The 21,430-nt window shown below is 56.7% G+C and overlaps 1 protein-coding gene and 1 long non-coding RNA gene across 24 annotated transcripts in view; one reads left to right on the plus strand and one right to left on the minus strand.

Annotated features, from left to right (window-relative positions):
• Nucleotides 1–5,735: 5,735 nt before the first annotated feature.
• Nucleotides 5,736–10,776, plus strand: LOC134471414 (uncharacterized). The gene is made up of 2 exons (XR_010040893.1): nucleotides 5,736–6,406; nucleotides 7,132–10,776. It is a non-coding gene; the product is annotated as an uncharacterized LOC134471414 (long non-coding RNA).
• Ablim2 (actin binding LIM protein family member 2) overlaps nucleotides 10,284–21,430 on the minus strand; it is a 110,138-nt gene continuing 98,991 nt past the window's right edge. For 22 of the 23 annotated variants that reach the window (XM_063230232.1, XM_063230231.1, XM_063230238.1 and 19 more), the window contains 2 exons: nucleotides 20,930–21,175; nucleotides 10,284–11,331 (listed from right to left, as the gene is read on the minus strand). In XM_063230232.1, coding sequence (XP_063086302.1) covers nucleotides 11,246–11,331; nucleotides 20,930–21,175 — 332 coding nt within the window. In that variant the 3' untranslated portion in view covers nucleotides 10,284–11,245. The remainder of the gene's footprint in view (nucleotides 11,332–20,929; nucleotides 21,176–21,430) is intronic. The other variant, XM_013157450.3, reaches the window with a different exon arrangement.

The following is a 21,430-nucleotide window of genomic DNA, read 5'->3' on the forward strand; positions in this document are numbered from 1 at the left end:
TCATCCTGGCCACACTCTGCTGCAGGAGTCCTTGCCATCCCAGTCTTCCATGTACCCAGGGTGGCCTGTGATTTCACTGAGGAAGGGACAGTGGAAGCCACACAGCGGGAATAAACATAACTCCCAACCCACTGGATGTCAGATTCGCCAAATGGAAGGACTAATTCTAAGAATGAATGAGAGAGGCTAACAGAAGGAAGCTTTATTGAGAGACAGGAGGAGACTCGAAACTGAGTTCCCAAGGACTCCGCTTCACAGAGGTTTTACAGAGCAAAATCACAAGGCGGGAGCAAAATTCCGAGGTGGGTACAGTGGGCGACAAAACTACAAGCAACCAGTAAAATTACAAGTCCAGCCTCTTGGGTGATGCTGCTCCAATAGGGAGCGGGTCACACAGCAAGCGTCCACGGAAAGAATGAAGACATTCTTTAGGGAGGGACTGAGCGGGCGGTCCTGTCACCCCCTTGGGGCACTGGTGTCGGTCCCCCATCATTCGGGAATTTGGGACTCTGGGCTCGAATACATTCACCACTGAAAGATGAACTTATGTGACCTTGCAATTGAAAAAATATATTTAAGCAGAGATAATAAATGGTCAAAACTCATTATTCCCTCCTTATTTTGCTATTAGTTTGCTGTTCTCTATGCCCTGGAGGATTTTACATGCCCTGCATCTGTGTGATAGAAACATCAGATAACTGTGCTATTGGTGTCTCTCTTTGACTCTGTGGTCAGCGACATTGTCTTGGTAGTCTGAACTCACGCCCTAAAGGAACATTTATACAACAAAAATCAGCACTTGTAAAAGATCTGGACTTCCCCTTCCTCTTCAGCCCCAAAATGTTGGTATGAAGACTTTGCAGCACACTCCTGGCTTCTAGGTAAGTTTTTGCTCTCTTGGTAAAGAAACAGCCCCAGCCGATGCTGTCTCTCAACAGCAGAGACCATTCTTGAACACACTTGATTGCTGGAGCCACAGTGGCCATCTTGCAACCATAAGGAGAAGTCAAAAGAATGAGAAGGATTCTGATCCTTGCACTAAAACAATGATCACCTATCCCCAAATTGCCTGTTAAGTAGAAAAACAAAATCCCTATTTATTTGAGCTGTTGTGTGTCAAATCATCCTTACATATAGGATTTCAAACTGAAGCCAATAAGCAGCTGCTCAACAAATATGTGTTGGGTTAATAAATTAATAAATTCAGCCTGACCCAGACAAGATGCATGATCCAGCCTGTGCTTACTTCTACACCCAAGAGGCTCACCACCTAGTCAACCACTAGAGGAGCTACATGAGCTCGGAGGAAACTCAAGTCTACTGACCTCAATCAGATCCATCTCTCCTACCAGTCTTCCTGATATAAACAGAACTGTCTATGGGGCGGTAAACCTGGGTTCACTGACTAAGAGTTGGACGCACGCTTTGTATGGAAATCCCAGACCTGGTCTGAGACCCTGAGGTCCACTTGGTGGTGTCAGCAATGGGGCACCTTTCTTCCCCAGGCAGTGACACACAAGGTTCTCCAGGGCAGTTTCAGCACAGGTTCCTAATTTCTTGCTCCTGAACTCTTGGAGCAAGGGTCCCTACAGCAACAGGGCCCAGGTGGGAAATTCTAGGCCCAAGTTAGGAAACAAAGTCAGGTTATAGTGCTGTCAACCCTCATAGCCCACTGCATTCATCTTCTGTGACTGCATAACAAATAACCCCCGAGCCCGGAGGCTGAGATTCACCATCATCAGTTCTGTGGAGCAGAACCCAGCCTGGTGTCACTGGGCTCATGGTCTTCCTGAGGCTTCAGCATACCACTGGCTGTGCTGACGTCTTATGGAAAGGCCTGACTAGGGGGTCTGCTCCCAAGATCACTCCTGTGGTCATTCACAAGCTGCCATTCCTGGCCAGCTGCTGGCTGCTGGCTGCTCTCAGGTCCTTATAGCACGAGGGTCACTCACACCAAGGCAACCAGTGACCTCAGACTGCTGGGGAGAGGCAGTGAAGAGAGCACCCGAGGTGAAAGGCAGTCTGGCTGGACCCCACTGTGCAAGTGACATGCCGTCACATCTGCTGTCTCCCAGGCCTCATGAGCAAGTCGGTAGGTGCAGCCCAAGTCACAAGGGAAAGGACCACAAAGGAAAAGCACACCAGGAAGGGGGGACCACCTACCACGATGCTAAAACCCAGCTGGAGGTGCAAACAGCTCATCTCCTTCCCACCAAGAACAACTGAGGTGACGGATGACCTTGCAGCTGAAATAGTGGGAGCACAGAGACGATGGGATAACCTTCCTATGATGCTGGGGAAAACTGGCTGCCAATCACAATCCCTTACACTAGCTGTCTTCACACTCTTCATGCCCTATTCATGAGAAAAGCACTCACCACCTGGCCCTGAGCACACAGGAGGCAGCTTGGGGCCTCTGCAAACAGAGACATAGTTGTGTAGAGAGAAAGCTTGAGCCTTACTTTCGAAACTCAGCACCTTCATGACCTGGGGAAATCTCTTCCCTTCTCTGGGCCTCCTTAGCCACATCAGTGAAATATGTGCAGAATCTACCCGGCTGGTCTGGAAATTAAATAGCACTGTGTGTATAACCACCCATTGTATGTAGATACAAGCTCTGTCCCGAGGACAAACTCCTATCCAATCTCCAAGGCCTAGCCCAAAGGTCACCTTGTCTACCACACTATCTTGGCTCCCCAGGGGATATCCCGGCTTCCCCCACCACCGAGGCCATACCCTGTGTCACTGTGCTCAACATCCCATTCAGTGACAGTCGGTCTCCAGATCGGCCTCTTCTGTGCAAACCTGAGCTGGTCCAGATCAGGGCTTAGTGGATGTGCATCATTTGATCAGAACAATCAAGAGTTAAAGTCAGTTGTCCATACCTGTGCAGAGCACGCTGATGCCACCAACTAACCAGCTTCCTTTCCTGTTCTGTGGGAGGCAGGACTCCCCTGCCCTGATGTGACCCACTGTCACCGTCCTGACCGCCCCACATAGAACAGTACCTCTCTGGATGCTCTGCCCTCTTAATCCACCCACTCTCGCCATGTCTTATTTTTATTGGCACTTGTTTGCAGTCGTGGTGGAGCCACCCATGGTGAGGAGTTGGCGCATATATAGAGCACACCTTCACTCTCTGTCCCCTTCTCATTTGCAAAAGACCTTTCTGTTTTATGTTACCTGCCTTTTGTCTTGCTCTTTAAATTAGGGGTACTTTGGGCTTCTTGTGTAAGAGAAGCATGCCTGTTTGTGCCGGCTGTGACTCAGCCCAGTTAGCACTGTGGTCTCCAGTCACACCCATTTTGCTACAGTGACCCAGGCTCATCCCCCTTCATGGCAGAGCAGTGCGCCACGGTGTGTAAATACATTTGCTTATCCGCTCATCTGTACGGACATGCAGGTCTCTTCCGAGACCTAGCTACTGAGTTACGGTGCTATAAACACGGGGCACACGGATCACTGGAAGAAGGTGTCTTTAACTCCTTTGAAGTAATACCTAGAAGGGGAATAGCTGGTCCCACGGACTCTGTTTTTCCATAACAGCGTTCTTCCCCCGACGCCAGCACACAGCCTGCACCCGAACTTACATGTTGATTAATTCAGTTGGTCACATGAGAGTGAATTCTACCACAAGCCAGCAGGCTGCGCGCTCTCCAAAGTTACCCCCACTCCCTGCCTCCTTTCCATTGGCTCCGTCTCTTTATCACACAATAGAGGAGCCCCCAGAAGCCCCCATAAAGCAGGCTTCCATCCCCACCAACCACCACATGGGGTGCCCTGCTGTGTTGCGTCGGCTGCCCTGGTCCTCAGCCCTGGTCCTTGCCAAGGGCACTAGGGTCGCAGCCGGGTAGACAGGGCCGGGTTCTTTTGGGCTCCATCCCGTCCTCCCCTGCCCCCGGAGCCTGGCCTCCTGGGTCCTCCTGCTCCTCCCTGCTTCATGCCCCGCTCCTCTTCCCCCAGCTCAATAGCCAGTGCCCATCGGGGTCCTGCTCTCAGCTCTCGGGTTGGCCCCCTGTACTTCTCCCTGCTCAGCTCACACAGGTCTGTGACTCCACCCCCACTGCCAGCCCCAGCGTGTCCTGCCACCCCCACCATGATGCCCTGGCCCTGCCTGGACGCCTGCCCCAGGGCGGGGCTTGAGCTCCCCGGTCCCTCACTGTGGGCAGCTCCGTGCCTGCCCATCATGGAAAGCAGGTCCCAATCTGGGCTGATCCGGCTCTCTCTCCTGCCTGTGAAGCCACAGGGCTGTCCAGGTGAGCTCCTAGCACCAGCTTCTCCAGACCCCTGCACTCTCCAGAATGGTGGCCAAAGCCTCCGTGCCCATCTCCCTGCCCCCAGGTCTGGTGCCTCCAACCTACCCTCTACGGGGCAGCCCAGGGCAAGGCAGAGGGGAGTCTGGCTTCACTGTGAAGACCCCTGTCCCATGGGGGGTGGCCAGGGCAGAGAGCACGCACAGCCTCAGATGGCTCTGGGTGGGGAAAGGGAAAGGAAGCGATGGAGAGCGGAGGAGAGGCCTGGTGGCCCCTGTGGCTGTGCGGTCCAAGAACAACGGCTAAAGTCTCCCTCGTCTTCCCAGGCCTCAGCAGCTGCTGGCTCCTCCAGGTGAAGGCCTGCGTGAGGCCTGCCCTGGGGTGTCAGGGTCACCTCCCTGTCACCCTGTCCCTGTCCATTGGAATGTTACACTCTTTCTGCTCTTTCCCTGTGGGGGCTGAGTGGCCCAGCCAGTTTGGCTGCAAAGAACTTTTCTAAAGTTACAGGGCGACACCTTACGGGGCCTTCTGGCCAGCCCACCAGCCCAGCAGTGACAAAGTGTAGGTGTGGGTGCCCCTAAAGATGACAGCTACTTCCTTCTAGAGCAGAGCATGGCTCACACTAAACCTCCTCCATTTCCGTCCCTCGCAGGGTCTGCACAGCTCCTGACAGGGACATGAGCTCCCTCCCCCGCTGGGTGGTCGCCCCTCCCGGCCTTAGGGCTCCTCCATGGAGCCTGGCACTGGCCGAATGGTCTCTGAGGCCCCGGTCCCTGCACGTTGCTCCAATTCTGGTCTGCGGGGACTCAGGCCCTTCCGCTGAAGCTCCTCGCTCACCCACTCACTTATTCCTAGCTCCTTCCTCCGTGTGGGACCCCCCCAGTGCTGGCCAGGCTGTGTATCAAAGCCCTGAGCCCCAGGCCCTCTCCCCGGGCTCCTCCCAAAGGGCTCGGAGCTGCCACCCAGGCCTCCAGTGGAAGTCACAGTTAGTGAGGGGAGGACGTGAGTCACACTGGCCTGAGGTGGCAGGAGGAGCTTAAGACCCATGCTGAAGGAGCCTTTCATTGAGGGCTGAGAGCCTGCACCTAGGCCTCCATCAGGGCGGAAGTGTCTCCTCGGACACCCCTCCCCCAATACAGAGGGACTACCCCACTGCAGGTGCAAGAGGCCTGGCACCGAGGACCTAGCTGGGGGCACGGCACGTCCAGCATCAGAGCTGGACCCTCGGTCCTCAGGCTCGGCCACGTGACATGGAATCATCCAACCGCACAGGCAGGGCCTGGAGGCATCCAGGGAGCTGGTCCCAGGGAGTGGCAGTGGGGAGCAGGGCTAGGGGAGCAAACAGCAGTGGCGGGGCCATGCTAGGCTGGTGTGGAAGGGTCCCCCTCCTGAACGTACAAGCCTGCAGCCCTGAGCAGGCCCGACTCACACCACAGCTCTGGCCTGGCTCCCGGATGCGCCCTGCCACTTCCTGTCCTTGGCCCAACCAGTGCTGTCCCCCACCCTGGAGGCCCTTCCCATGTCCCACCCCTTGCTGGCTGACCCCTGCTCGCCCCTGGACTTGGTCCAGGGGAACTCAGCGGCCTGGGAACCTCCCAGGCACCGTACTCCCTCCTGCTGGGCTCCTCCCCGGCCCTTGTCCCAGCTCACTTCCCTGGGTCGCATGGCCCCTGGCTTTGGTCATCTCCTTCACAGCTTGTGATCAGCCCTCAAGGTCAGGGGTGGTCTCTGATTATCTCTGTTTTGCCAGCACCGTGCTTGGTATATTTCTGATGATGAACTGGGCAATCTAACAATTGGGGGAGAGATAGTCACAAGGTATTTATTGAAGGACGAGTAGGAGTTTGCCGGGTAGGACATTCCAGGCAGAGTGAAGAGCTTTTGCTAAGGACAGAGTTTGAGGAAGGTGAGAAGAAGCTGCTCAAGAAGCAAGCCCGGAAGAGAACAGACTGGACTGGGCCTGGTGGCTCCTCCTGTCACTCCAGCTACTGGGGAAGCTGCGGCAGGAGGATTGCAAACTCCAGGCCTACCTGAGCAACTATCTCAAACAATGAAAAGGGCTGGGGATTCTGCTCAGTGCGGGGCACAGGCCTTGCTCAACCCTCGGGTCAAGGAAAGAGGCCGCAACCGAACACCCGGCACTGCCTTCACAGGTATACAAGGTCTTCTCCTTTTCATACTGATCACGAGAGGTCTGTGTTCAGCTACATACAAAAGCCCCAATGAGTCTATTTACAGTCTCATATTTAAAAACTAAGAATTACTATAATTCAAATTGGCCCGACATATTTGGGTGCCCCCAATTTTGCACACAAATTGTCCTATGTGCCCTTGTTTGTCTGTCTGTCTGATCTGTAAACAGCTGTTCTGAGCTCAAAATATTTTTCTTCTTTTTGCAATTTTGGGTTTGTAAACATTTGTCTACAATTTAAGCCAGCTTACAGATAAATGTCAAAATTAAAGGCTTACTTCCGCCTAGGATGCCAACTGGTCAAAATGATAAGAATCATTTTTAAGAATGTAATAAATATTGTTCTTTGTGGGGAAGGAAAAAAGAGCCCAGACAGAGAGAGACAGGGCAGAGAGGTCACTGGGTAGCAGGACCCATGAGGGCCTCCCCAGGGTCCCTGCCAGTCGGCACCAGACAGCTGGACGCTGCAAGGGGAAGGGTGCAGGAGCTGGTGGTGCATGAGTTTGGGGTGCAGGGACCCCGGGCGTCTCAGGCAGTGGGGCCAGCAGATACAGGCCTTGCTATGGGCCAGTGCGATGTGTGCCACGTGCAGAGGCCTCCCGACCCAGGAAGCTGAGCTCGGCCAGGGCCTGGCATGGGTGGCAGTGCCTCAGGAGTGTTCATGTCTTTCCCCTCCATCTGTCACAGGTGCTCACACTCCTGCTGGGACACTGACTCAGGCACAGCAGCCACATCGGGCAGGTGATTCCACCTGACACAGTGAGTGTCTCCCCTGACCCCAGATCCTGTGCACTGTGGGCTGGGCCCCAGGATGTCCCTGTGGTCATCAATGCCATTTGCACAAACGCGTATGACGCATATCTCTCAGCTCTGATGGGGGGTGCAAAATGATTGCACAGAGCACAGCTTGGTGGCTTTGAGGTGGCAGTGCGGCTGGGGCAGAACTAAGTAGAAGCCACCAGATCAAGGCTTAGCTATGGGGCTAGGGTCTTCTGGGGTTCTCAGGAACTAGTGACAGGATGCAGCCTCGCACCCCGTGTACGGGCTCCCTACAGGGAGCCTCAGACTCGCTAGCACAGTGGTGGGTGCCCCACCTGTGCCCAGCTGGAACCCAGCAGTCCAGCCACCCTCGGGTGGGTGCCCCGGCCCAGCCTTCTCACTTCCCCAGAACACAGGGCTATCTCCGTGGGTGAGGCGGGAGGCCCAGTAGAGCGGCTAGGCTGAAGGTGACCTGAGCACCCCTGCTTCCTCAGCAAGCACATTGATCTTTCTAGAGTGGGGTGTGGGTCCTAAAGACACCACTGTGCTCTCTCAGCCTCAGTTTCCTCATGTAGAAAGTGGGAGCTCAGGAAGGTCCAGCTCCTAGGAACATCAGAATGATCCCATACTCAGAGAGAAAGAAGTGATGAAGCCTCTGCCACCTCCCCCCAGGGCTGGCCAGGCAGGTCTCAGCCTGAGGCTCTGGGCATCCTGTGGATGGCTGGCAGGCAGCCTTGGGAGGACCGAGTGCAGGGCAGGGCTGAGGACAGGGAGCGTGGCCCTGGAGGTTGTTCTGATCTGAAACACAAGAAGCACCTGGCTGCTCTGGAGACTGTGATCGCGGAGCCCAGGGTGGGACCTGGGGGCTCTGGCGCTGTCCCTGGCTCATCCCCAACTCCACTGCAGCTCTCCAGGTGCTCTTGATCCTGGGGACATGGTGGTTTCTGCACAGCATAAGTCTGAAGCTCCCATGGGGTGTCTGCCTGATTGAAGCATGGCCCCTCTGCCCTGAGTTCCTGCCCCTCTCCCCATCCTGGCCACCTCCTCCTTCTCTTCCTCCCCTTCCCTCTGGCCTCAGCCCCCCACCTCTCAACTCCCAGGGTTCACATCATCATCCTCCAGGGGGCAGATGAACTCCAGTCAGGACAGAGGTGTCCATGGGCAGAGACCTCCTCGAGGCCACTGGAAGTCCTCACTGGTTTGGTCCCATCACCTGTGCTGGGGACCTCAGGTCCTGGAATGGGACCCATGGCCCAGGTAAAGCCCTCCAGGAGGGGCACTGCACACAGCAAGGACTCGGAGGGTCCAGTGGCCCATGTGGTACCCATGGCGGGTCTGCATGGCAGACTCAAGAGACCTATAATCCCAAAGGGATTTGTAGGAAGATACCCAAAGGCACTGGGAGCTGATGTGGCCTCAGCTGTAGGATACCCAAGTTCTCCCCTGGATCTTGTCCTCTGCCATCTCCAATACAGGGATCCCCTGCTTCTGGGACCCCTTGCAGCTGGGTGGAGTCATGTGACCAGTTCTGGCCAATGGGCTGTGAATAGAAGGGACACGGTTTAATTCTGAGCCCAACAGAGACCCTGGAGACCTCCACACACTCCCTTCCTGCTGCAGAGGGTGCTGAGGTTCTGCATTCAGATCTAGGTCCCTTGCCACACACGGCCACCCCTGGGGAGGTGCAGGAAGGGCAACCCAGGGGTCCCTCACTCCCAGGCATTCTGACACAGGACCCGGCAGGTGCTGACCTGGAAGGCCGGTGCCATCGGCAGCCAGTAGATTGGCCTGGAGATGGGCAGAGGTGATATTGGGAAATAGAGATCGGTCCTGTCTGTTTCTCGGCTGAGACCCCTGAAGCCCTAGGAATCCCCACAGGGGCTGTTCCTAAGCTGAGCCGCCCGCTGAGCTGGCAGCGGCTAGTAGCTTCACAACTGGATTGGCCCTGGCCAAGTAGGAATTAGAACCTGAGATTTTCTGCCCCAGCCCACGAGAGAGAAGAGGGCTGCAGGCTGAGCTGACCACGACTCCGGTGATGAAACTCAGAAAGCCTAGGGAACGAAGTGGGCACGAACCCCCAAAGCCTGGGTTTGGGGAGAGCTGAAAGGCTGAAGTGGGGAGTAGGCCCCTACCCAAGGGCTTCCCCCTCCCCCAGATTCTGTGCGCCCCTTCCTGCCTCTGTGCTGGGTGTGCGCCGGTCCTATGTCTGCTGCTCCTGGCCGCTCTCCTGCCGGCCCTGTGGGCAGCTGCCAATGCTTCTGAATCTGCCCGGCTGCCACAGCTGCCCTGTGTGCCCTCCACTCCGCCTCAGCCAGGAAGACATCCCCTCGGGAAGTACCCACTCTAGATGGCTCCCCTGACCTTGGACACTCTGGGGCCCTGAGTGTCTTTTCTATCCAGCAGCGGTCAGTCTTGGGGTGCTGTCTGGGATTGGTCTCCTCAGCGTGCCCCGGGGTAGCAGATGCCCAGCCTCAGGCATTCCAGCCACCAGATGGGTGGCCGGGGCAGGCTGAGGACGTCTCCAGAGGACCCAGCTGCCTAGGGCGGGGGCAGGGACAGGACCTACCTGCTCCTGCTGTGGGCACCGACTTTCCCCCAGGAACCCACTCAAGGCTCCAGAAGCCACGCTCCTCTCCCTGCCTTTTGCCAGGTATAGCTCAGGTAGATGTTGGGCAAACAAGAAAGGGGATTTCCAGTTGCACAACTGGACCAGCTGAGGGCAGGAAGTATATAGTAGGTGGTAAAAATCCCCTTAGCCGTGGGCTGGTGTGAAGTCGGGAGCCAGGAAGGGCCGGACTCTGAGGAAGGACCACCCCTGGCAGAGACAGCTGGGACCTGCCAGGAGGGCAAATGGGCCTTGGCCATGCTGTGGTTCTGTGATGGCCACACATCAGACCCGACCTGAGCACAGACACAGGGGCCTGTCCCTGCGAGCCCTCGTGGGTGCCTGGCAGTCAGGAAGGGGCAGGGTCCCTGTCCTCCTGCTCCAACAGCACTTGGTGTGCATGTCGGGGACGCATGTGAGGACTTCAGGGTACGTGGGGCCCGAGTTTCAGACAGTGAGACCAGAGCCATGGGGGTGGGGTGGAGGTGTGTGGACACCTTTATTCCAGGGCTTTGGCCAATGGGAGGTTTCCTTTCTGAGACTTGGAAGAACCACGGCAGGGAGACGGGTGGGCACGGTTCACGCACATTTACACACAGCATTTGAGGGATGTGTTTTCAAATGTCTGAATGACACACAGAGGGAGAGAGACACAAGGAGACAGACAGGGTGACACAGAGAATTGGGGCCACAGGGACCTGCGGGTGGATAAGGCAGGAGGTGCCCCTCACAGGGCCAAGAAACTAAACTCTGCATATATGTCCTCTGACGTGGAAGGAAGCTATACTTTTTAATAAAATAAAAACTTCTGTGTGACCCGAACGATATCACTGAGCATCTAGGGGATGACATAGAAGGACGGAGTGCCTGGCGGAGCCCTGGCATCGGTGCCCTCCCAGCCCGAGGCTGTGTCCCCAAGGCCCGTGGCTGACACTGCAGAAATCCCGAGCTCGCACGTGGCACAGCCCTTGGATGCCTGGCATTGCTCTCCTACCCTGGCCTGAACCCGTGAGGCCAGCCCTGCCCGCCCCACTCCCGGCAGCGGCCCCGAGGGTCTCAGCCTCGGCCTCTGATGCCACATCCCAGCCACCTGTGTCTGAGTGCCTGGCGCAGGGGCCGGACACTCCAGGATGCTGCGAAGGTGGCCTTGGCCATCTTCTGTGACAGCCAGGCCACAGCGACTCCTGCTGCAGCCGCTGCAGGGGAAAGGTGTGTCAAGCTCTGACAGGCCCTAAACTACAGGCAGGAGGGTCACTGGCACAAAGAGGGGCGTGGTGGGGCCTCCTCCCTCCTCACCTGGCTCCCCAGACACCCCGCACCCCCCACGACACAGAGAATCCGGAGCAAGGTGTACTGGGGCTTGGTATGGTTCTCTTCCAGCCCTCAGGCCATGCCGCAGCCGGCGGCCGTCAGAACAGCAGGGCTTTCTTCTTTAGCTCATTCCGCTTCCACAGGGCCAGGCGATCGAACTCCTCCACACTCATCCCGAACACTTCCTGGAACTCCTCCGGCGACAAGTGTCTCTTCAAACAAGGAAAGCAGAGATGTTAGCAGCAAGGCAGCCCCGCTCCTCCAGGCCAACCTCCAAGGTCCTCAGCCCAGAGGAAGAGCTGGGGACAGGTGGCCGCCAAAGCATGCTGGGAACTCTGTTCCCTGGATTTCCTCTGTGCCACATCCAAAAGACAGAGACTCTGCTAGGGACATGGAAAGACCACGCACAACTGGAGCCAGCACCTTGGACTCCTGGCCCTAAGGAGCCCCTTCCTCTGTGGACAGACCCAGATGGGACAGCTACCTGCTGGGAAAGGCTGGCTTGTCCTCAGTTTCTTTGAACTGTCACACTTACCATTTCGTTGCGTTGTCCTGGCTACTGCTAGTGAGCAAAAGCTGGGCCGTCTCCTCTCCACTCCTCCCCATCTCTAGCCAGGGAAGCTGAGGTGAAACCAAGGAGCACAGGGACCTCCAGTGTGTGACTGAGAGCCCCGCTGTGGGGCAGGAGACCCTAGGGGCCACTGCACAGCGTGCTGGTCAAGGCCCTGGGCACTGGGGCCTTTGTAGTGCCATGTACTGAGCTGGTCTCGGGAGCCACCACTTCTGCCTCTGTGTAGCAGCTACCCTGTGCCACTTTGGAGCCGAGAATCAGTGCTGCTCAGTGTCTGGCACTGGCATGGCCACCTTCACTGTGACCTCAGGGGTCAGCGCAGGCTTCCCCAGCCTGCCCCACCAACCCTGGCCCTGTCTGATCTCGAAGCTGTCTTCCTCACCAGCCCACAGGAAGCGCTCACCCAGGGCCTGGCTCCAGTGGCTGAGGGCATCCAGTCTGCGACACCATCCTGGGGAACCCCGGGGCTTTCCATGCTGGCGGCTCTAACAGGGAAGACCAATGGGAGGCCGGGACGGGCTGGGACAGGCTGAGGCAGGAGGGAGCATGCACCCTGAGGATGCAGTGTCTCATCTTAGATGGCAAGGGAGTCCTGGCACTCAGTGCCACACAGATAATCCTGGGCAACGCCAGGCTAAGTGAATCGGGACAGACACAGGAGACCCCAAACTGGAAGGTTCCATTTGCATGAAGCATCTAGGACCAGCGAGCCCAAGGGACAGAGAACAGGCTGTGGTTGCCAGAGGTGGGGAGAGAGAAACCAGGAGTGACTACTGATTGGTGGGTGTGGTTTCCTTTCAGGGTGATGAGAAGGTTCTGAGATGGTGGTGACAGCTACCCAACACTGCAACCTTATGAAATGCCACTGAATTGGCTTAAAATGGTGACATTGCCTGCAATTTTTAAAAATCTTTTTGAAACAGGGCCTCACTATGCAGTTCAGGTTGGCCTCAAACTCATTTTGTAGCTCAGGATGGCCTCTAACTTGCATAGATCCTCCTGCCTTAGCCTCCTGAGTGCTGGGATGACAGATGTACACCACCACACCTGGCCTTGCTGCAATTAAAGAATATGGTTCTTGACCCCCCCAAAAAAAGCAATTTCCTCAAATTTGTGGGTTTTTTTTTTTCATTTTTGATGGGGTTTTTGGTTTTGTTTTATTCTTGGTAGCAGGGATTGAACTCATGACCTTGTGCTTGCCAGGTAGGCACTTACACTGCTAAGCTAAACCCCCAGCCCAATTTCCTCAAATTTAAAGCAAAGCTATGATCAAGAGAGGAATGGACTGGGAGACACTTTGTGGGTGACCTCTGAAAACCTCCAGCATGGATCACTGTCCTTTGTGTATTTTACAGTCACTGAATTACTGAATTACTGAGACAGCTGTTGGACTGACCGAGAGGACAGAAATTAAGAAACCCGCAGAAATCTGAATCCAGAAGCTGCAAGCTGGGTGTCACTCAGGGTCCCCAGAATTGGTACAAAAAAGAAAAAGCTGTCAGCTGTCTTGAGTGCAGTGATGGCCACAAGGACCTGATGTGGCCTCTGCCCCAGCAGGCACAGCTCTATGCCCCTGGCCCAGCCCCAGCTCCAGTCCGGGGCTCCTCCAGGGCATCCCCATGCCCCACCAGCATGGACGCATCTCCATCTCCCTGGCCCAGCCTGCCTGTCTCAGCTGCTCTTGCACCTGCACGGGGCTGACAGGGTTCCCCACAGGGGCCTCAGCAACATCACCTCCATAGTGACGAGAACTGCAGCTGTCTGTGGAGCACCTGCCCTGCCACCAGCCCTGTGACCTCTCCCAGCCTGCAAGGCAGAGGGCACCAAGGCTCAGAGCTTCTGTGCCATACTGTCTCACCGTGGCCTTGCCTTGCCTCTGGTTTCTCCTTTGCTCCACGATAGGCAGCACCAGGCCCACACCAGCCGCTCTCCTCATGCTGCAGGTCCTGACTCCAATGTCACCTCCAGAGAGGTCCCCTTGGGTTACACTGAGCAGCTGGTCCCAGGGCCAAGCCACGTCCCTGGCACTGTGTCCCTCTTGGCTCAGGAGGACAGCATAGCCCATGTGCCCACTGGCTCAGTGTGTGCTGGTTCCCTGCACTGTGCACTGGGGCCCTGTCCCCCTTCCTGCACCACCTGCCCTGTTCACTGCAGCTGAATAGAGCTTTTCCTGCCCTGCCAGGTCTCTCATACTGTTTTCGGTCACCCAGGGCTGCTGGGGCTTCTCTCCAGTGCCCACAGGGAACCTCGCGGACTCTTGGGCCATGGGTGGGCGTGCCCTGTTCTCAGCCTGCAACAGCTGGGCAGCTTTCCAGATGTCATCATCTGGGCCTCTGGTGGCTCCAGCAAACTCAGGGGTGTGGGGTGTGTCCAGCCTCAGGGCTGAAGGGGGCGGCCAGAGGCCACAGGGCTCCCTCGGGAGCCTCCTCTTCTCAGCCCAGTCACGGGACCTCACCGCCCACTCACTGGCTTTCTGTGGTGGCCGCACTATGTGCCCTGCTCGGCTGGGCCCTGTGCCCCATGGTTGGCAAACACTAGTCCAGATGTTACTGTGAAGGTGTTCTGTACGTGTGGCTCACACCCAGTGAGCTGCCTTCAGGAAAGCGGATCACTCTCCACACTGGGGTGGGGCTCTCTGATCTGCTGAAGGATTTAAGAGCAAAAACCAGGGGGCTCTTAGGAATTTGGAGGCTAAAGCCCATTAGGAGGCGCTGCCTCAAAGTACCAAGTTGCAGAGTTTCTAGCCTGGTGGTTTTGCAGGCTAAGCCCTCCAGCACACCCTCAGTCGTACGCAGGTCCACATATGTGTATACATGTAAGCATGCATGTGTGTACATGGGTAGACACGCACATATGTGTCTCCCACCGGTCTGTTCTCCAGGGCACCTGGTTCACATGCACGCTGCCCCCTAGGCCATGAGGTGTCTGTGTGAGTGTGTACGGGGAGGCTGCCAGGGAAGGGTCACAAACTGTGTGAACACTCTAAGCACCACCTTAGCTCTAATCCCAGCTCTGTCTTCTGAGCTGTACAGCCCGGAAACACACTGGACACCTTGCCATGTTGTGGAAATAAGGTATGTTAAAACGCACTTAAGGCAGAGCTCAGCTTCAGGGGGACAAGTGCTCCCTAAATCTACCAACTCCAGTGCCCTCTCAGCCTGTTACACCAATGAGTCTTAAGCCTGGGAAGGGACTGCTGTGTCCTGTGGCTGAACTCGGGGGTAACTCCACCTCTACTTCCCCACAGCCAGGTGCTGGGGATGGTTGTCTTGGGGCCACTTCTACAGCTCCTGTCCCCTTTTTCTAATTCGTGTCACCTCCATGGTTATCTACCAGTTGGAGAACAGCTGGGCTATGGATTGGATCTGCAATGTCTCTCCAGGGTCTCAGGTGTCTGTAAGTGGGGTTTGGGGAAGGTAACTGGATTGCAGGGCGCCACAGCTGACTTGTTAGAAATGGGTTACTGCAGGTGTGATGTGGGAGGATACATCCCCCGCCACCCCAAGCTAAGTTGTGAGTGTTGAGGATTTTGTCTCAGGGAGGAGAAGGTAGCTAAGGTTTTGTTTGGTACCAGGAGTGGGGGTCCTGCTGTGACTATACCCAGCCATGTGATTCAAAGCCTTTGGATGTGGTTTGTAGAAGGGGTTTGAAAAGGCTGAGAGATGCTGGCTAGAAAAGCTCCAGAATGCTGTAAGCTGAGCTTGATTCCGGTCAGAGCTCAAAAGCCCAGAGTGCCGGACAGAAACGCAGGCAATAAAGGCCAGGTTCAGGAGGATTCAGCTGAGAAAAACGACTCCACTGGCAGTCGTGCTAGTGGCCTTGTGTGTTTAAGCTAGCAGAAAATTCACCTACATTTTACCCATGTTGCTGAGGTTTTGAGAAGCCTGACATTATGACAGTGGAATAATTAACCTGGCAGAAGAAATTTCAAGGGAGTAGGATACTCAGACTATGGCATGGTACTGCTGTCAGCGTTTAGCCAGATACTTAGTAACTATCAGGAGGAAATATTAGAGCAAAAAGGTTAAAAACCAGTTTCATCAGCAAGAAAGTGCTGGCAATTCAAAGCCCTGGAGACTGTGGGTGATGAAAAGATTAGCATTAAAAAGAAGCCAAGTACTTTTCATTAGTCAGACAACAGAAAAAATGCCTGTCTCAGGGGTCAGTAAGACTCCTACCTTTCACTGGCTCAGGGGGTTTAAAGGATAAAAGTAAACTCTTTTGAAAGATTTTGCTTTGAAAGGAGAACCCAACCAGACAGTGTCTTTCTGGACACAGGGAATTGGTTCCCCTGGACCTGTTGCATAGTGCTCAGCCATCAGACATTCAGAACAGCCTGCCACCAGGGTCCAACATGGCCTGGCTACTGCTTGAGCTCGCGGTGACTCTGCAGCATCCACACAGTGCTGGTTTCACAGGCACACAGAATGCAAGTGTTTCGGGGTCAGGGAGGCTTCCATCCAGATTTTGGGAGGAGGCTGGAGCCAGGCAGGGTGCCCCAACATGGCAGGGCGCCCCGAGATGGCAGGGCATGAAGCTGTGAGAGTGAAGCCAGCAGTGCAGTGGAGAAGCCAGGACGCTGTAGAAGCTGGGAATGTGCATTGTCTACTGAAGGAAGCCGCAGCATCAAGCAAGGCCACCCCAAATAAGAGACCACAAAGGGCTGCAACCAGCAATCCCGTAGGGGAGGCTGCCCGAGACCTCTGTCTCCGCTGCTCCCAGGTGCTGGGTGTGGAGCTATAAGAATTAATGTCTGCCCTGCTGGGTTTTAGTCTTGCTTTTAGATTTTTAGACATGGTTAGGCAGTGAGTTGTGGTTGGACATGGCTGTCACTGGAGGTTTGGCCTGCATCTCCTCCCTCCCGGGCCCCTCCCTTCTGCCTCTGCTTCCTGGTTACCACGAGGTGGCAGCTTTCTTCTCCCAGCCCCTTCTCCCATGCCATATTGCCTTGCAAACAGCCAACCACGGACTAAAACTGTGAGCCAGCACCAAGTCCTCTTCCTTTGAATTGTACTGTGTCCCAGTGACGAGAAGGAGACTACAGTCTTACAGCCTGACAGGGAGGCGATGGCTCCATGGTGTATGCACACTTCCTGCCCAGGGCTCGTCACACTGGTTGCGCGGGGGGGGGGAGTACCTGAGCCCCTGAATAAATGCTCCCGCCTGCCTCCCTGCAGGGCAGAGGCAGGTGTGTCACTTGGCAGCGTGAGGTCTGGCTTGGTGGCCGGACTTCTTGCCCACAGTCACGCAGCCAGGCATTCTGGACTCACACCCGGATTCGGGCACTCACTCTGCCCCCAGGATGCTGCATTTGGATGGCAGGAAACCAAGGCAGGTCAAGGCCAGTGTCCTCTGGTGAGTGTGGGGAGAGGTGTGGGGAGTAACCACAGATCGGGGACCCTGGCTCTGTCGGTGGTCATGCGAGCTCCTGCCCCTTGGGCTGGGACTCCTGGCTCCCAGCTCCCCTGAGATGGACAAGGCAGGGCCTTGATGTCCAGGGTCAGGGACTGGGATCCAGTTCTCTGGGACAGGGAGACCTGTGGAGTCCACTGCTGAGGGTTCCCTGCTTACTGAGACCCCTGGTTCAGTTGATTCTTTTCCAGAGTAGTGTCGTCGTGCCTTGTGCAGAGGTGACAGACACTAACTGGGCACAGGAGTTTCCCTGTCACCAGACTGAGCATCCTTAGCACCTGTAGCCATGGCATGCAGGCTCGGGGGCCAGTGCCAATGTCTGGGCACCCTCTGCCTCATGGGATGACTGCCTCATCCACGTCCCTCCAGCTTGCCCAGTGTCATGCCTCTCACCACGACACCTTCTCCATCTCCACATCCTTCTGGCTCAATTTCCCAAGCATCGCCTGAATACCCCCACTTGCCTTCAGCTGTGCCCCCAGGCCCATGTGTCACTGAGGACCTAAACAGTCGCTGCACTGTCTCCCTGCGTCCTCAGTGGGTTACGACACCCACCATGCTGCCACCCAGCTGTTTTAGATCACAGACCTAACCAGGCCCATCCCCTAGCACTGCTCTAAGGCCCAAAACCATGGGGTCCAGGCCAACCAGGCCAACCAGGCCAACCTTCACCCCCTTGGGCCCCACGGACAATGCCATGCTCATGCGCCGGAGCCTGTGCTCATGAAGTCTGCTCTTCCTAAAAGCGTGTTCCTACCTGCCACCCCTTCCTAGCTCACAACACACATGCACACACGCACCTGCACACACACTGCATGCACCAAGCTGACGTCCTCTCAGTCTAGTGCACACTCACAGACCCACGCTCCTCTGCTGCAGGGCCCTGATGCTGGTGTACTGTTTTCAGGTTCATCTGGATCATTCACTGGCTGCTGCCCACCTCTTGTAGGCCTGCGAGGGCACAGCTCATGGCAGGATTTGCTCCCAGACACAGTAGAGTCCCACTCCGTGCCTGGTGCACAACCCCAGAGTGAGCAAAAACCCCTGATGGGCACCATGCCCCCTCACATGGGCAATGTGCTCTGACCGCTCGACACCACAGTCTTCCTGGGCGCGGGCCGCCACCCAGCCTACCTTGCAGTGAGCCTGGGACACTCCGAGCTCAGCTAGTGAAGCTGGCCGTACCCAGGAGGACTGTGGCATCCAGCACCCTTCACCCAGGCCTGGGCCTGGAGCCTCCCGCAGGGACCCGTGGAATACACCCATGCAGCCCTCTGATGAGGCAGCCAAATCTCCATAACCTGCCACAGAAAACATTCACATCAAATTTAAAAGGAACAGGTGAGCAGGAGTCCTATTTTTCCAAAGAAGGATCCTGTTACCTCTGAGGGTTTGTGGCAGAGATTTCAGGGGGCTGGTCCACAGGGAGTCAGAGAGGCCTTGGGGCTGGGTGAGGGGCTCCCGTGAGGTCTCTTGTGTTGTAATAGCTATGAAGGGTTTTAGGGTACAAACGAAGCCCTTCCGCACACAGACACTGCAAGGGGCCATCTTCTCCTGGGAGAGGCCCCTGACTATCCCAGGTCCCTGCTCCTATAGGCCCAGAGGGCCAGGGACCTGCCCACTCAGCAATACGTCCAGTGCCCCTGAGCAGGAGGACTGGCACGTCTCACTCCTAGAGACCTATGTAATCAAAAAGCTTCTTAAAAGGATTCATTTTGCTGCTCAATCCCCCTGACACTTCCCACCTTTCCTTCTCTACCTCTCGGGTGCGCGCACACACGTGCACACACATGGAAAACAGTTACTGAGAGCACACTCGGCCCTGAGAACAGCAGCGAGCCCTGACAGGCCGGAGGCACAGTGTGGGTCCCTCTGGAGGCTGGACTTTCTCAACCTTGTCACCTGGGAGCCACCAGGCTCCAGGAAGCACCTGCATCACGCAGCTGAGTGTCCTCAGGGCAAGACGCCACCCCCAAGGACCCAGCAGCCACTGGATCCTAAGATGCTGCGCTGTGAACAATGCAACTTCTCCCATTCTGAGCTCCACTGTGTACCAGGCTTGTGGCCCCTGCCCCTCCACTGGGGGGTACCTGGCACCCCAGACCCCTGCTGCCTGGCCCCACACACCATGACCCACACTTCCTAATGCACTAGCAGTGTCCACCATCTCCTCTTCTGCAAGGCAGCCTCCAAATGTCCTGCTAAGCTGCCAGCTTTGGCCCTGCAGGTCCTTTGCTGGTGCATGGGGCCCGGCTGCAGATGGGCACTGTGGGCCAGGGCTTGGCTATGAGCACGGTCCCCTCCCCACCCCTCCCCAGTGTGGGCTCCTTCTGCTTGTCCCCCAGCACCCTTACCTATCTCAGGTGGCAGGTCAGGTCTCAGAGTTCCCCCAGAGCCACCTGAGGCCCTGTAGCTCAGGTGGCACAGGCAGCACCTGCAGCACAAGGCCTAGGCACGTGGCCAGCAGGGCATCACGTTCCCTGGGCCTACACATGTGGGCAGCAGGCAGGTGCTGGGGCTCAGTCTAGCCCTGCTCAAACCTCCGGGGTGCCTGTGGTCAAGTGAGCTGCCACTAGCTCTCGAGGTCCTCAGGTCACTGTGGGTCAGGACTCCTACTCGTTACTACACAGGTCGAGCAGGTGGGTCCCCTCCTGGTGCTGCTGCCAGCAGTGACCTCATCACTGTTTTCACAGCCACCGTCCGGGGAGGGGGCATCATAGGACCTCACATCCACACAGCCACTCAGCAGGCCTCAGCTTCCGTGTGTGTGTGTGTGTGTGTGTGTGTGTGTGTGTGTGTGTGTTTTGTTTCTGCAGTGCTGGGGATTGAAACCAGGGCCTCTGTGCTGAGCTGCATCCCAGCCCTTTTAGTCTTTCATCTTGAGACAGAGTCTCACTGAGTCACCAAGTTTCCAGACTGGGCTCAAATTTGTGATGCTCTTGCCTCAGCCTCCCAAATCCTGGGCTGACAGGACTCATTACCAATACATTCATCTTTCAGATGTGGAAATCAGGGGTCAAGAGCACAGTGAGCTGTCCAGGAAACCCGGTGCTCACTGTGTGACCACTCCTGGGTCCCCTCCTGCACAGGGACACATCCCTCAGCCCTGTCCAAGCCTTTCCCGGAGTCCTGCAGCCCTGGCCCAGAGTGCTCCTCCGCCTCCCCCTGCAGGACTCCGAGTGGAGTCCCCAGTGCCACACACTGGGCCCTGCCAGCTCCCACTGCCCCCCATGGAGTCCACCTTGGCAGACCTGCCCAAGTTATACTCAGCCTGCCTCCTGAGCCCTGGGTGCTGCTGGGGGCCCATGGTGACCTCTGTGCCAGGCCTCCCATAACTTCTGGCCTGGGGATACAGAAAGGCCTTCGGTCTCTGCCCCAGCAAAGAACCCTGGGGGAGCAGAGCATGTTCAGGAAGGGACGGGTGCTGTTGCATGGGGTCCTTGGAGCCTCAGCACACAGTAGGTGCTCAGTAAAGTTCTGCCCGCCAGCGAACATCCCCCCACAGCACTCTGGGTGGCCTCCTGTTGGAGCTTTGAAGCCATGCCTGCTTTCTACCCAGCTCACTCTTCTAGATGACAGGGATGTGGCCCCCATGAGGCGCTGAGCACCCGCGGAGCCTGCCAGCTGGGCGGGGGCACAGTGCCACTGCAGGGGACCTGACATCCACGGCCCTCGCTGCCACTGCAGAGCCCTCCTGTGAGCCACGCGTTGGGGCGCCTGCACAGCCAGCAGCAGGGGGCTTAGACCCTGAGCCCTGCTGGGTCCCTGTCCCTACCCCATGTTGGAAGCCTCTCCCCAGCAGAAGTGAGCTCCCTGAGGCCCCTCACCTCCAGTCTTGTCCTGTCCACGTCTTTGGGCAGCTTCACACGGATGCGGTTTGTCACGATGAGGGAGTCGTAAGGGTAGATCTGGGGGTGGAAACTGCAGGGTCACCTGGAGAGGTAGGCACGCACGGGCCCGGAGCCCAGCCAAAGGCAAACTGAGATGCAGACGCGGCCAAGGGAGAGCATAACACAAAAGAACCGGAAACCTGGCAGGCGCGGAGCCGGGGTGGTGCCCTCTTACCTTGTACTCTGTAAGAGAAAAGCAGAGACCACGGGGAGGGCACTTAGGGAAGCAAACCTCGCCCTGGGGACACCGAACCCCACAGTTAGCTCAGCCATGCACGGTCTCCTGGCTCCCCAGCAGCCTGTGTGGGGCTCTGGTCTCAGGGCCATAGTGGAGATCTGGGGGTCTCCCCATGGGACACTAGATTGGGAGGCATGGTCGAGAGACTGATGCCAGACTGGAAGCTGGGCTGTAACCCCGGCTCTCCTGGTGATCTGGGC

Source organism: Cavia porcellus, unplaced genomic scaffold (genome assembly GCF_034190915.1).
Source record: "Cavia porcellus strain 051 isolate PalLab524CR breed Dunkin Hartley unplaced genomic scaffold, mCavPor4.1 scaffold_18, whole genome shotgun sequence".
In the NCBI taxonomy this organism is placed as follows: Eukaryota; Metazoa; Chordata; class Mammalia; order Rodentia; family Caviidae; genus Cavia; species Cavia porcellus.